Source organism: Caenorhabditis elegans, chromosome V (genome assembly GCF_000002985.6).
Source record: "Caenorhabditis elegans chromosome V".
NCBI classification, from domain to species: Eukaryota; Metazoa; Nematoda; class Chromadorea; order Rhabditida; family Rhabditidae; genus Caenorhabditis; species Caenorhabditis elegans.
Window position 1 is genome coordinate 13,665,174 of NC_003283.11, and position 13,652 is coordinate 13,678,825.

The 13,652-nt window shown below is 38.5% G+C and overlaps 4 protein-coding genes across 8 annotated transcripts; 2 read left to right on the forward strand and 2 right to left on the reverse strand.

Annotated features, from left to right (window-relative positions):
• Positions 1-215: 215 nt before the first annotated feature.
• rde-12 (DEAD-box ATP-dependent RNA helicase rde-12) lies at positions 216-4,119 on the forward strand. 3 transcript variants are annotated; one of them, NM_001269604.3, is made up of 7 exons: positions 216-462; positions 514-858; positions 906-2,246; positions 2,334-2,442; positions 2,755-3,107; positions 3,177-3,644; positions 3,698-4,117. In NM_001269604.3, exons 1-7 carry the CDS (start codon positions 228-230, stop codon positions 3,724-3,726), a joined length of 2,880 nt encoding a protein of 959 aa, NP_001256533.1. In that variant the 5' UTR covers positions 216-227; the 3' UTR covers positions 3,727-4,117. The 3 variants fall into 3 exon arrangements, with proteins under 3 accessions (NP_001256533.1, NP_001256535.1, NP_001256534.1); NM_001269606.3 differs by having other exon boundaries at positions 218-405; positions 3,698-4,116; NM_001269605.2 differs by having other exon boundaries at positions 224-444; positions 3,698-4,119.
• Positions 4,120-4,179: 60 nt separating this feature from the next.
• mip-2 (HTH OST-type domain-containing protein) lies at positions 4,180-6,785 on the reverse strand. Of its 2 annotated transcripts, none has more exons than NM_001047670.5 (8): positions 6,645-6,785; positions 6,478-6,597; positions 6,211-6,424; positions 5,800-6,162; positions 5,437-5,752; positions 4,823-5,391; positions 4,648-4,779; positions 4,180-4,600 (listed from the first exon to the last, which is right to left on the reverse strand). In NM_001047670.5, exons 1-8 carry the CDS (start codon positions 6,767-6,769, stop codon positions 4,439-4,441), a joined length of 2,001 nt encoding a protein of 666 aa, NP_001041135.1. In that variant the 5' UTR covers positions 6,770-6,785; the 3' UTR covers positions 4,180-4,438. The 2 variants fall into 2 exon arrangements, 1 of the variants encoding a protein (NP_001041135.1); NR_003171.1 differs by having other exon boundaries at positions 4,439-4,600; positions 6,641-6,769.
• A 630-nt stretch (positions 6,786-7,415) lies between these two features.
• F58G11.4 (MFS domain-containing protein) lies at positions 7,416-10,891 on the forward strand (the record flags this gene model as incomplete). 2 transcript variants are annotated; one of them, NM_001269607.3, is made up of 7 exons in its annotated part: positions 7,416-7,545; positions 8,163-8,273; positions 8,318-8,453; positions 8,718-9,016; positions 9,592-10,008; positions 10,052-10,221; positions 10,598-10,891. In NM_001269607.3, the coding sequence occupies 7 exons, from the start codon at positions 7,429-7,431 to the stop codon at positions 10,740-10,742; spliced, it is 1,395 nt and encodes a 464-aa protein (NP_001256536.2). The 2 variants fall into 2 exon arrangements, with proteins under 2 accessions (NP_001256536.2, NP_001256537.2); NM_001269608.4 differs by lacking the exons at positions 7,416-7,545; positions 8,163-8,273 and having other exon boundaries at positions 8,330-8,453; positions 10,598-10,742.
• On the reverse strand, positions 10,849-13,414 carry tag-65 (CID domain-containing protein). The gene is made up of 10 exons (NM_073985.7): positions 13,310-13,414; positions 13,115-13,254; positions 12,931-13,071; positions 12,729-12,880; positions 12,329-12,681; positions 12,005-12,279; positions 11,831-11,955; positions 11,299-11,781; positions 11,138-11,249; positions 10,849-11,088 (listed from the first exon to the last, which is right to left on the reverse strand). Exons 1-10 carry the CDS (start codon positions 13,407-13,409, stop codon positions 10,942-10,944), a joined length of 2,028 nt encoding a protein of 675 aa, NP_506386.1. The 5' UTR covers positions 13,410-13,414; the 3' UTR covers positions 10,849-10,941.
• Positions 13,415-13,652: the final 238 nt, after the last annotated feature.

The following is a 13,652-nucleotide window of genomic DNA, read 5'->3' on the forward strand; positions in this document are numbered from 1 at the left end:
TGTAGACGTGAGGGCAAATAATAGACGCAGATGACCAGTCGTGTTTCTCTGTTCGCCTCTTTTCCCTCGTTTTTTGCACCACGTCCACTCGCACACTCTCCTCATGTTTCTAGATGATACCATTAGTTTTACACCAATTTTTCTTCAAAAAATTGGATTTCTAGCAATATTTGATTTCTCTTTAAAACTGCAAGCTAAATATCTCCATCTATTTTTTTTTCAGAACTATGTCGAGCTTTGGCAACAATGCCGGCGGAGGAGGTCGTGAATATCACGACGATCGTTCAAACCGTGATCATCGGCACGGAAATGGTGGATCGGATGCAGGACAAAGGCGCCGTGAAGATCATAACTCGAGTTATCAATCTTATCGTCGTCCAGATGGGAGACAGGATTCATACGGAGGTGGGCATCAAGGAAATCACGGAAACAGCTACGGAAGACGTGAGGATGATCGTTCTCGTGGGGAGTTCGAATGAAAGTGTTATTTTAATAATTTCTCTAAAACTCCAGATTCTCGCGATAACCACGGTGGAAGCCGCTATGGGGAACGGGATGATCGTGGCAACAACGGACGAAGTGCGGATAATCGCTACTCTCAAAGCAATTATAACTACGACAGCAACCGTGGTGGCCAACATTATCAGCGAGACAATCACGGATCAAAAGATGATCGTGGACCAATGAACCAATACAACGATCATGGTTCTAATCATAATTCCAATAGCAGAAACGACCAGTATCGTCAGGGATCTTACCAAGGCGATGGTCACTCCGGCTATCGCAGAGACGATGATCGTCGTCGTAACGACAATGACCAGGCTAGACCATATCAATCGAATAGAGATTCTGACAGAAGTATGTTTCTTTGAAAATCTTGATGCTAATTTATCTCCAATTTTCAGACTCACCACGCGACCACCACAACTACAACAGCCAAAGTTCTCCGCGAAGCCATCAGGGTGGACAAGATCGCTACAGTGCTCCAAAAGAAGACAATCAGCGACGCTACGACAACCACCAGGGAGGCCACGATTCCTACCGTGGTCAGAATTCTGGTGGCTACAGTGGAAATAACAGCGGAGAATACAGAAACGACTACCGCTCTCAACAAGATTCCCGCGATCATCGTTCTGGAGGCAATAACAGTTCCAGTGGTTTCAAAAACGATGGTGGATTTGGGGGCAATGACAATCGTGGATTCGGAAACAATGGCGGTGGCAGTTTTGGAAACCCGAACAACTCTTATCGAGGAAATTCCAATAATATCGGCGGATTCCACCGTAGCGATGGTAGTAATTCTGAAGGTGTCAATGCACCGGTAAGAGCCCCACGTGACTGGGTTCCAGTAACACGAGATATCGATGAGTTGGTTCGAGAAACTGCGGACCGTCTAGCAGATTGTGATGTAGGCCAAGATCGTGCTGTTGAGATTCGCAATGCCGAAAAAGATGTCCGTCTCACGTCATGGACGAATTCTGGTCTTCACCCAACAATACTCGAGACGCTGAAGCGTATAAAATATAATAATGTTCGAACAATCCAAGGAGCAATGATTCCACAAGTTCTCGATGGCCACGACGTGTTGGGACAGGCGGAAACCAGCGCTGGAAAGACAGCGGCGTTCGGATTACCGATTATTGATAAAATTTTGAGAATGGATGAGGAGACTCGCAACAAGGCTCGTCAAGACGATGGACCACTTGCCCTCATTCTTGCTCCAACCCGTGAATTGGCAGCCCAAATTCACGAAGCTCTCCGTACATATTGCCAAAATACGGATATCATTGTTCTCTTATCATACGGACAGTCGGATCGTGCTCGATCGCTCAATGAAATCAGGAATGGATGTGATATTCTTATTGGAACCTGTGGCCGCATTATGGATTTCACCGTAAAAAGTCACATCAGTCTGTTGCATCTGAGGTTCCTCGTCTTCGATGAGGCAGATCGTCTTTTACAAGATATGAAAAAGGATCCATTGGGACATCTTGGAGCAATTATCAAAGACGCTGGCTTCATGGAGTCTGCTGCTACTCGACAAACTATCATGACATCAGCAACTTTTAACGCGAGTGTCATGACTGTCGCAAATGAACTGATGAAACGATTGCCTGGTCAAGATGAGATGATTAAAATCGTTCTAGCTAATGGACGCTTGAGCAAACGCGTTAACCTGGAGTTCTTCGAATGTAAGGGTCTTGCAGAGAAGAACGCGAAGCTCAGGGAGATTCTTAAACAGAACGGTAAGTAAGATGGCCACTCGAAAGTTACAGTATTCGTGGCATCGGGTCAAAATCGGAATTTCAATAGTCCGATGTTTCAATTTTCAGTTAACGGTAAAACTCTCAAGACGATAATTTTTGTTCAAAAGAAGGATCAATGCGATGCGTGTGCCGCAAAACTGACATCCGGAGGAATGCTAGCTCAAACTTTGCACGGGTATGTCTTCTGTCATTTTTTTTATATTTATAACGCCGAATTTCGTCATGAGACGTTGTGAAAATCTCCCAAGTTTTGGAAAAATTCCTATGGCCAACTTACATATATTTAGTTGGATCAAATATGTGCAGTCATTGACTGAAGAAGCATCTTAATAAACGAGACACTGTGATAATTAAATTATCAAAATATGCAATAAGAAGGTGTAAATCATGCTGACAAGTTGGCAAATTTTGAGATTTTATTGTTCACTTTCTTTTTGAAAAAACCATTTTGATTCTAATAATGCAAATATCTATTAACAATTTCCAGTGATCGATCCCAAGACATGCGTGAAAAGTTGATCAATGACTTCAAAAGCAACCGAGTAAACTTGCTCGTCACCACTGATCTTTTATCGCGAGGAATTGATGTGTCAGATTTGGATCGAGTTATCAACTTTGACCTTCCTGACGGAGACCCTGATCAGGGAGCTGACACGTTCATTCATCGCGCTGGAAGAACTGGTAGAACTGGAAGAAAGGAAAATGGTCTCTGCGTTTCGTTTGTAGATCCTCAGTCTGATCGAGATAGTTTATTGGCACCGAAACTCGTCGAGCTTATTATATCGCAGAATCTCCCGGATCTCAAAGTTCCAGATTTCTTGGACGCGATGGCAAAATCCAGTAAGTGGTATTTAGAAAATATCTGTGAAATTATTATTTATGTCTCAATTTTTAAAAACATGATTTCAGGCCGTGGAAAGAGTGGAACTAGCGGTTTTGGTCAGCGAGGTGGATACGGAGGAAGAGGTGGAGGCTTCGGTGGCACTGGTAGAGGAAGAGGTGGTGGTGTCTTCGGTGGCGGAGGAAGAGGCGGAGACTTCGGAGGTTCCGGCAATTTTGGTGGATCCGGCGGTGGTGGCAGTTTTGGAGGATCTGGTGGAGGCGGCGGCTTCGGAGGCGTAAAACCCAGCGGATTTGGCGGATCTAGAAACAATGCCGAGCCTACATCATCCGGGGGAGGTTTTGGTGCTCCAAAAGCACCAACTGGATTCCCATCAGACAACAATGATGCATCTGAAGATGCACCAGCCGCCGGCGGTTTTGGCTTTTCTACGAAAGCTGCCCAAGATGCGAAAAAAGCTGAAGAGAGTGCCACTCTGGGAAGTTCAACATTTGGAACAGCTAATAATGCCGACGAGGAACCAACTGAAACCGGAGGTGAGAATATTATTTTCTATACGTTACTATTTTATATGAAACTTTCTTTTCAGCCGATGGCAACGACGACGACGAGTGGTAAAATCTACGCGACGTCGTCATTATTATTTGATCTCGAGAGATCTTTTGTTTAATAGAAACATTTCGAGACATCGCTTCACACCATTCTATCGTATTTTCGTAATTATCAATTCTGGCATGATCAATCAGTCAATTGAACATGGTGATTTATGTGATGTCTCGAAAATTTTCAAATTCACGACACCGCATTCTTTTATTTGTTTTGTAAATCTTCTGTTAAGTATTGTTTCCGATCCCGATATTTACTTACTCGTATTCCGTATTCCACCGTATCCCCGTACCTTATTTTGACTATCTATTTCTTTATGAATTTTGTATTCAGTACCTATTAAATACAGTTCTGAATTTTTTAACGGGGAATTTTGTTTAAAATAAATCTCAATGTTGGAAATGTAATTGTTTCAACTAGGGAGTACAAGAACAGCGTTATAAGTATTTAGAAGGAAGTATTCTTGAGAAAAATAATTTATTTTGGACGTTAAAGCGGAAAGTCAATTCTACATGATAATAAACCAAGGGACTTATTCTCCATTTAATTGTGAATAGAGAAAACGATACATTTAAAAATTTTTAAAAAGATTGTCGGCACTAGTATTTAGTGTGATAAAAACGAAAATAGCGAAAATGGTTCAAAATTCAGATATAAATACTAACGAAAAATATTCAAAAAAAACATAAATATTATAAAATACGTGTCAGGAGCACTGCTTCAACTACGCCTGGGAGATGTTCGGCGAGAAATCGGAGTTCAGCGACGGTGGAAACGAGGACGCTGACGAATGGCATAATACAACACGAGAACGAGGCCGTATTTTCACACCCGCTCCTTTTGACATTGGTGGCAGCAAGACGGTAAACGGTTTGGGTGGACTCTTCTGAAAATTTAATATATTAACAAGAGTTTTCTTCTTATATACTTTACCTCGACTTTCTGAACGACTTGAGCACCCCAGCCATCATCTGAAACATTGCTGGCTGCATGCGAAGAAGAGCCCATGCCGAGACGAGGTGAAGGTGAAGGTTCTGGCTGCTCATTGAAAGCTTCTTGCTCTACCTATAACAATATAAGTAAAATGAGAGAGGACAACAATTTATACCTGTTCTCGTTGTCTCCTAACTTCAGCGAGAGCCTGTCCAAGGGTTCTAACTGGAACCACTTTCTTGACACATTGATTAGGATTTACCCTGACACGTTGAAGGTTGATTGATGAACTTGGGCGCTGCACTTGAGCAACAACATTTAAGCTGGCACGGCTTGCCATATTTCTTTGGACTTCAAGATTTTGTTGCATCAGAGCTTTCGCACGTGCATCAATCATTTGTGGAAAAGCTTTCAGCGATGCATAAACATTGACTAACATGACATCAGTCTTCTTCAAAGCTTTGAGTTGCAGAAGCTCTTTTGAATCGTATTTCAGGCCTTCTTCGTTCAGCTTTTCCGGGACAACGGTTGAAGAAGAGGAAATTGAAAGGACTGATGGAACTGATTGTCGACCGAAGATACAAGAAGTGCTCTGCACTCTTTCAACGATAGAATCAGCTTTCACGGAGCTTGGAGCGTTGCCGAATCTCTTTGTGACAATTTCTCGGTGATTTTTTGGAATAAATGGCATCATGTCACTTTTGCTTGCTTCCTTTTTGCTCTTTCTGGCATTCAAAGTAAGACCTGAAAATATTCTTTGTTAAAATATAAGGAATTTTAATAACTCACCGTCCAGAGACTTAGAGATTGAAGCCAGGTCAGCTTTCGGCTTTGAGTTAGGATCCTGGTATCTAAACCCTTGTGATATTGGTAGCTGAGCAACAGTTGTAGCTTCAACTTTGCGAGAAGGCAACTCAAGCACCGATTTGGTTGTTGTTCCTTGATCAGCTAGCCACTTTTCCCTCAACGAAACTTCTCCATCAATAACTTGTAGAAACTCTTTGAATGTTGTCTTGGCCATAAGCATCCAGCTTTTGCTGAACAACAATAGTGGATCTACGGGTGCACCGAATTCCCTCTCATAGAGTTCTGTCATCTCGGAGAGCTGAAATTAAATACTTATACGAGAGTACAACTAAACTTTTAACTTACGTGAACAGAAGCTGGAAGCTCCTTCACCATCATACGCTTCGTATTATTCATGAACTCCGTGATGGTTGGCATATGAGACGAGCTTGAAGATGTTTTAATTTGCACATGCTTCTTGACAGGTGATCGACTTCCACTACGAAGAATGAAGATTGGAATCGAAGACGCAGTTGATGGGCGCATGAGAGGGCGCTGAATGGATGGAGCTACAGGCGGATTTGTTGGATTCGCATTTGAGCCACTCGACTTTCCAAACGTAGAATCATGATTTCCTGTTCCGAAGGATTGGATTGCCGAGGAAGTGGATGCTTTAGATGACGACAACACCGAGAAAGGACGAGAAGGTTGCCCGAAGTTTTGGAATAACTGAAAAATTCTCTTGACATTTAAATCTTTCTATACATCTTTTAGAACCTTTTTAGACGCTGCTTTTCCAAAGGAAGCATACGAACGAGGGCGACAACTGGAATATCGTGGCGATCTCGACAGCTCTCCTCCAAACATAGATCGTTGATGATATCCAGCAGAAGATGACGAACGTCTTCCTCTTTTTGAAGAACCTTTATTCCTAGGTCCGTCGCTCTGCTTCGAGATCAAATCCACAAGATCCTGATTGTCCTCGTTTGCGCTAAAATATTAGTTTTGACAGGTTAGAAACGCGAACGATAAATCGGAACGTACATGATCTTGAATTTTCCCTCGTAAGTTTGCCGTACATCCGGATGCTCGATCAGAATTTGAGCCATGTCGTAAACACCAGCCAAGTGATATTTCGAGCAGTAGTCATATCCTAATGTGTCGCTGAAAATTACAGTAAATTTAAATTCACACCACTCGGATCAACTAACTCCATTCTTTGCTCGACCTGCTTCGGTGAGGCTCCATCTTTGAAAGAAAGAAGAACACTATAAGCGTCCCGTTCGATGCGCTTACGCATTTTGTTCATTTTTTCTTTGCCTTCTTCTTCAGACATTTTTCAGGCAAATGCTGGAAACAGTAAAACAATCAGTTGAATGACTTTAAATATTCAGAAAACGGAAATCTGAAATAACGAATACAAAAAAATGATTTAAAACTTAAAAATGTCAAAATCGTGGCAGAAGTTTCTAGAAGTGAACACGAAAACAATCCACGTACTGCGCACACCGTTCCACGCACAAATGCACATTCAGGTCTCTACCGTAGTTCAGTCCAATTCGCAGGCCTGGAAAAATTTCAAAATGCGAATACATGTTGGTTGTTGAAATTTTTTTGGATTCGACTTATAAATTAGCTTCAGTAAATATAAAACTACTTTTTAAGATATTATTTTATAGAAGGCTCATCATATTTCGTATTGTGACTGCAGTTCACCGGAAAAGTACAAAACAAATCACTCCAACCGGTATGCGTCCACTCTGATAATATTATTGAGTTTTGTGTTGGAAAATTGATCTTTCTATCAAAATTATGTAAATCTCTTCCTCTTGTTTCTTCAAACATTTGTGGTCTTCCAACGACACATCTATTTTGCGGCATTCTCTATTTCAGCTGTCAGTTGACATTTTATTAGCATCTATTATATAAAAGTTCTTAATTTTAACTGTACATGAACGTTTTTTAATAGAATCTATATAAATTTTCAGTCAAAAAATGCGAATAATCATTGAGACTTCTTGGGATGTGGTATATCTTTGTGGATACTTTTCATTAGTTGTCTACTTTCAATATGCCATTTTTACCACTATTATGTATACTTATATGACAAAAGTATGTGAATATATATTTTTCAAAATTTTATCGGAAAATCAATTTTTAAAATGTTTTAATTAAAATAAAGTAATTCAGTATGTGCCAGAAAAATAAATATGACCAAGCTTGCAAGAAATGGGCGGATCCTTTTTTGAAGCATTTTGTAATAAAAATGTTGATTCTTGATTCGAAACGGGCTAGACGATGTCATGAATTTGCAAGGTTTTAGAAAAATATGAATAAAATCGCAGTGAAATCTTCAAAAAGAACTAGTTTTAGAACTGCCAACTGCCAAATGAGTTATTTTTAACTTAAAAATAGTGACTTTGAAGCACTATCTCAGCAGAATGGTTTGGAGTCTAATTAGAGAGAACCCTGTCTAATCTTAATTTTCCCCAGTCTAAATAGATGAAAATCGAGTCAAATTTGAAACACGCGAAAAGCGAATCTAATTAGAAGCGGGACGAGTCAAATTAGATAAAAACCCTGTTCGATTTAGGTTCGATTAGTTCTGCTCCGCATTCCGATTAGCTTCGCTTTTCACATAATTAGACTCCAAACCATTTATCTGAGATTAAAGTTCTTTATTTCTATAAGTACATTTCAAAGTTCTATAAAAATCCTCACAATTTCAGCTCGACCCATCAGTTGGTCCTACGTCATTTGGTTTGGCAGTGACTCTTCATGGAATTGGTCATTGCCTTGGAGCACTCGCAGCAGCATGGTGGACTAAAAAACGGTATAAGGTAAATACATTAAATAGTTAAAAAACTTTTAAACAAATGTTCAGGGCAAAAAACCAATGTGTGTTGGATATCTTTTAATGTTACTTTCCAATTGTCTATTCCTCTTGGCTGATCATGTTCCAGCAGAAACTAGTGCATTCTACATTATGTTGTGTAGATTTTTAGGTGGTCTTGGAATGGGTAAGTCGTTATGATTGCTTTATTTCTAATTCAAATAGTCTCATAGCAGCTATTTTTGTATTTTTGTAACTATTTCAAAGATTTCAAACGTGGTTTTAATATTTCATTTAGCAAAATTCACACATCAAGCTTGGGTCGAATCAGAAAAAGTAAAGTGGTTCCACATTAGAAATGATAAATTGATATTCAAATTTAAAAAAAAGTATTGAACTCGCCGACTACTCCGAAAAGTAAATATATCTAGCTAATTCTCAAATTCTCTAGGAAATACGTCAACTTTACGTACAACCCTAACTGCTCATTCAATGTCCGATGATCGTGCAAAAGCAATGTCAGTATTTATTGGTGGACGTGCTCTTGGGCTCATTCTTGGTCCAGGGCTCCAATTGATTTTCTTATTTCTTGGAGATACTGGACTTCAACTTATCGGTCCATTGCATATTCATTCTCATAATGCAGCAGCGTTCATTTCAATTGTGTTAAATATATCTGCAATTGTTGCATTGTTTACAGTATATCATGAAATTGAAAGAAATGGAAATAGTTGCAGTCAGAGGAGTGTTGTAAGTGTTTTTTTCCATTTTCACGAAAAATCTCTACAGGTAAGGAAAGTAAATAATTTTTAATAATATAAAATTTTTTCGAAGTTTTCAATAAGTTTCTAAAAAAATAATAATAAAAAACTTATTCCGAATGTTAATGTGCCCTTATTACTATACTATTTTCGAAACAAAGTCTTTAAATTTTTCCGAAAGCTTCCAACAATTTTGAAGGTTCTTTTTATAATTTTAGAAGTTTTCAATAAATGTGTTCAGCATTTCAAAACTTTATAAACTTTTCCAAAAACATGTAAAACTTTTAAAAATATTCCAGGTTTTTATAAAACTCTCAAATTTTTCGGATCCCAAAATTGGATCAGCTTCTTTCCTTGTTTTTTACTCAAAAATTTTAAATTTTAATTCAGAATTTCTATAGAACCACTACAGTAACCTGGAATTATCTTCCTAACTCCAACTCGTTATCACTTCAAAAGACAACACTTTTTAGTCTAAAAACTATGAACATACGGAATAATTGATTTATATATAGTTGATGATTCCATTTTTCCATTTTAAAAAAAATTATATAAAAAATTCAGGAAGACGATGAAAATTGGCCTCGACCAGATAAACTTGCAATGTTCGTCTGCATGCTGACAAGATATTGCCAAAACTTTACATATTATGCAATTGAAACACTTGCTCCAGCATTCATGATGATGATGTTTAATATGGAAAGAGATTCTGCAGTCGGTACAATGTCCATTATTTTCTTCATCGCCGGAGTCTTCGCACTATCTCTCTACAGTACTTTTGTCTTCACGGATGTTGCTCGAAAATTGAATATTGGAAAAGTGAATACAATTAGTTTGATAATATTTATCATATATGTTCTAACAACATATCAATGGCCGTATATTCCAACGAATGTAGTTGTGAATACAGATGGAACTCACGGAGGATGTGATTATTCATTATATTCATGGTGTTTAGGACTTCCAAAAACATCTCAAGCGGTGCGATAATTCTCAGGGTTACTGTAATTTGACGATTTTACAGTTCTTCTACATTGGATATATTATAGCTTTTGGTGGTTGTGTCCCATTTATAAATGTTGGAGATGCCACGCTTTATTCAAAACTATTCAATCCAGTTGGCCAAGCATTGGAGCAAAGTCTCTATGACGTTTCCCAAGTTTTTGCGAGAGTTGTAGCTCCTGTTCTTTGCACGTAAGCTTGAACTTCGAAGGAAATGCTCTGCTAAAAAATATTTCACTTGGTAACTCGACACGACAAAATTTTGTTAACTAAAAAATGTGTGCCTTTAAAAAGTACTGTAATTTCAAACTTTGAATGCTGCGCATAATTTATCTATAAAATATGCTTATTCTCTAAAAAACTCAAATAAAACGATACAAATCGTATCAAATCTGTGAGAAAAACTTTGAAGAATCTATGAAAATTCCGCATCTTTGAAATTACAGTATTCTTTAAAGGCGCACGCTTTTTTGCAATCAGCAAAATTTGTCGTATCGAGACCGGGAACAGTAGTTTTATGCGGAAGAATAGCAAACTCCGCGCCTTGGTAGTATTTGTTTTGTTTCAGAGCAATATACGCATCATTTGGTCCTCAAAGAGTTTGGGAGCTTTTATTCGCCCAGTTAGTTGTCGTCACTGCTCTCTGGATAGCTTTTGCCCATCGAATGATCCCACTTCGCCCCAAGCCACGTCCAGTCTTCTACCTTGAATAATTCAATCTCATGCTTCAACTCACAAAAGATTGTGAATGTCTGTAAAAAAATAGACGGCTACGTCGCCAATCATCGCTTCGCATTAGCTTTAATAATGTGTATGTTTCGGAGATCATTTTAATGATGATAAAATAAACAAATTAATGATTTCTCAACAATTATTGCATAACAAAAAAAATAAATTTAAAACGTAGAGATTCTATTTTCGGTGAAAACTTCCTCGGTCGTGGTATGTTCCAGATCGTTGTTTTCTGAACTGCTCATATGGATCAAGTGAACGACCAAGGCCCATAAATTGCTCATTTCTATTACGAACTTCTCCACCAGACACAGGATCAACGATTCCCTGAAAAATTGGAAAATTATTTCTGAAAAATAAATATTTTGATTCTTACACTTTCATTTGCTCCCAATCCTTTTCCTCCCCAACCCATTTTAGCCATAAGTTGGGCACCTTTGTTATCGTACGAGAGTGGTTCCTGGGCAGATTTGAATCCAAACGAAGGTCTGGAAATATAATTTTTAATATCAACATTTTTTTATTAATCAAACAAACCTTTCACTGAAACCTCCTCCGCCGTATCCTCGCTGTCCAATGTTACTGTCTCTTCCTCTTTCCGGAGACGATTTTCTGCTAGAAGAAGAGGATCTTGACGAAGAACCCGAAGACCTAGATGAATTCGATGAAGATCGTTGTCGTCTTCTCGGGCTTGGACTTCGTGACGGCGACCTCGATCTCTTGTGGTCTCTAGGAGGGGATCGTGAATTGGAACGCCTCGCCTCGGAATCTTCTCTTAAATTTTCGGGTGGCTCCTGTGAAGCATAGTATGCGTCGACGCATTTACGAATTTTTTCAATTTGATCTTCTTCTTTCAATTTTCTTGTTTTGTCAAATCGTTCTCGATCAGTTGCAGATGGTCGATTTGTGATAAATTCTTCGACAGAACATTTTTGTTTTTCTTCGAATGTCTTTTTAATACGTGCCTTTTCTTCCAAAAACTCAAGAGGGTATTTCAAGTTGGTCGGATCTTCGGTGATTCTGTAAATAATTAATTTAATAAAAAATTGAATTGATTTTGAGAACGTACGCTCCATCGGCCAAAGCAATATCCATTTCGACACCTTTGTGGAACATATTCTTAGCAGCAAGTAGTCTTGATGACGGTGGAACTGATGCTGGCATTTCAAGTTCTTCTGGGTCCAATGGTTCATACTTGAATCAAATAAAATATAAATTGACAAAATATCGGATCATAACATACCATGACACTATTCATCGAAACTAGTGGAGTCATAATTCCAGCCGGTAAAGCCATATACGATTTCTGTGGCTTCAAATTTTCCTCATCAAACGGCATTCCATCAATATCTTCTCCATCGTCCTGCTGGTCATTTTGATTCCATGTGTTCGAAACAGAAGCGTGTGGTCGTTCAGCTGAATGTTTTGGAGCTTGATCAAATCTTGATCTTCTCATGTTTGACAGTGGAGCATTAGGATGATGCGATGCAGGTCCGGATGATGGCCCATGACGAAACTCTGTAAGAACCAATTTTTAAAATTTTCAGACTAAATTTCTATTTCTCACCATCAATTTTTCTCTCAACTTCGTCAATTTGTCTTTGAATATGCTGGGAATATGTGACATGCTGTTGTTCATATCCATCAAACGTTGCCATCAGATTACTTCGAATCGACTCCCGAATTGTTCCATAAGATGATTTTTCAATTTCTCTGTCAGTGCTAACAATTTGAACTGTATTCCTGAGTTGTTTGAATACAGAATCAGCGAAATATTGTCGACCTTCCCATTCTCCTAAAAGCTTTCCTTCTAACTTGTTGCTCAACTCACTCGACGAAGAAAGTTCTATACAATATGCATACATTTTTGGAACGTATCGAGCCAGCATTTTCATTTGATTTTCTTCTTTTTTTCTTTGACTGAAATTTGGTATTTAACGACGTTTTGTTCAGTATTCTAAGCTTACCAATGAAATGCCCAATCATTGATTAAATATAGAATATGAAGTCGTAGATATTCTCCAGATGCTTCATCTTTAACTTTATTTAACAGAAAAGACAGTATTATTTCTCTCAGCTGATCGCTTGTGCAGTATTCGAAAATCCACTTTTTCGCTTGCTGAAGAAAATTTTTCGTCAAATTTCTTTATTTTTTGAAAAATTACTTACTGAAATCAAATCTTTAGAGCATTTCGGTGTAGCCATTGCATCTAAATAGGAATTGAGATCTTCCACGTTCAGATTATTCTGACTCAACATCTTCTCAATTTTCATTGTTTCAGAAGTTCGAATAGCAGATTTAAGATGTGCCTGGATAAACGTGGATACAAGATTGTATGTTTGCAAAACACACCATTAGGAGCTCGTCCATTCCATTTCTGTGAGCGTTCAAATTCTGCTCACTGTCGATAATCTTTTGACGTAACTCATCGATTTTCTTGCGCCATTCGACAATCTCTGGTGGATCCATCAGAGAAGGAATCGACTGCCGTTCTGAAAAGTCAAAAATTAATGATTTACAATCTTGAAACGTTTAAAAGATTCAAACCTGGTGGAGGGAAGTCCCTAGGGAGTGGAATATCGCCACTGCGCCATGATTGACCGTGCTGAGAGCTACTGCCACCTCTCCAGCTAGAATTTTCATTCATGTCGTCTAAAAGTTATATGTTTATATGATCAAATATTTTATCTCTTTCTTGTGACAAATAAACAATATATATATTCTGCATGGTTTTGCAGAAAATTTGCGGAGGATTTAAAAAATAAATCGAGACATGCGCCAGTGATCAAGTTTTGCGTCAGTGAACAACGTTTGCGTCAATCATTTATGTCTGCTACCCTCCTAGTCTCACACACTCTTTTTCTCTCTTTTATTTTATTTTATTTTTAAT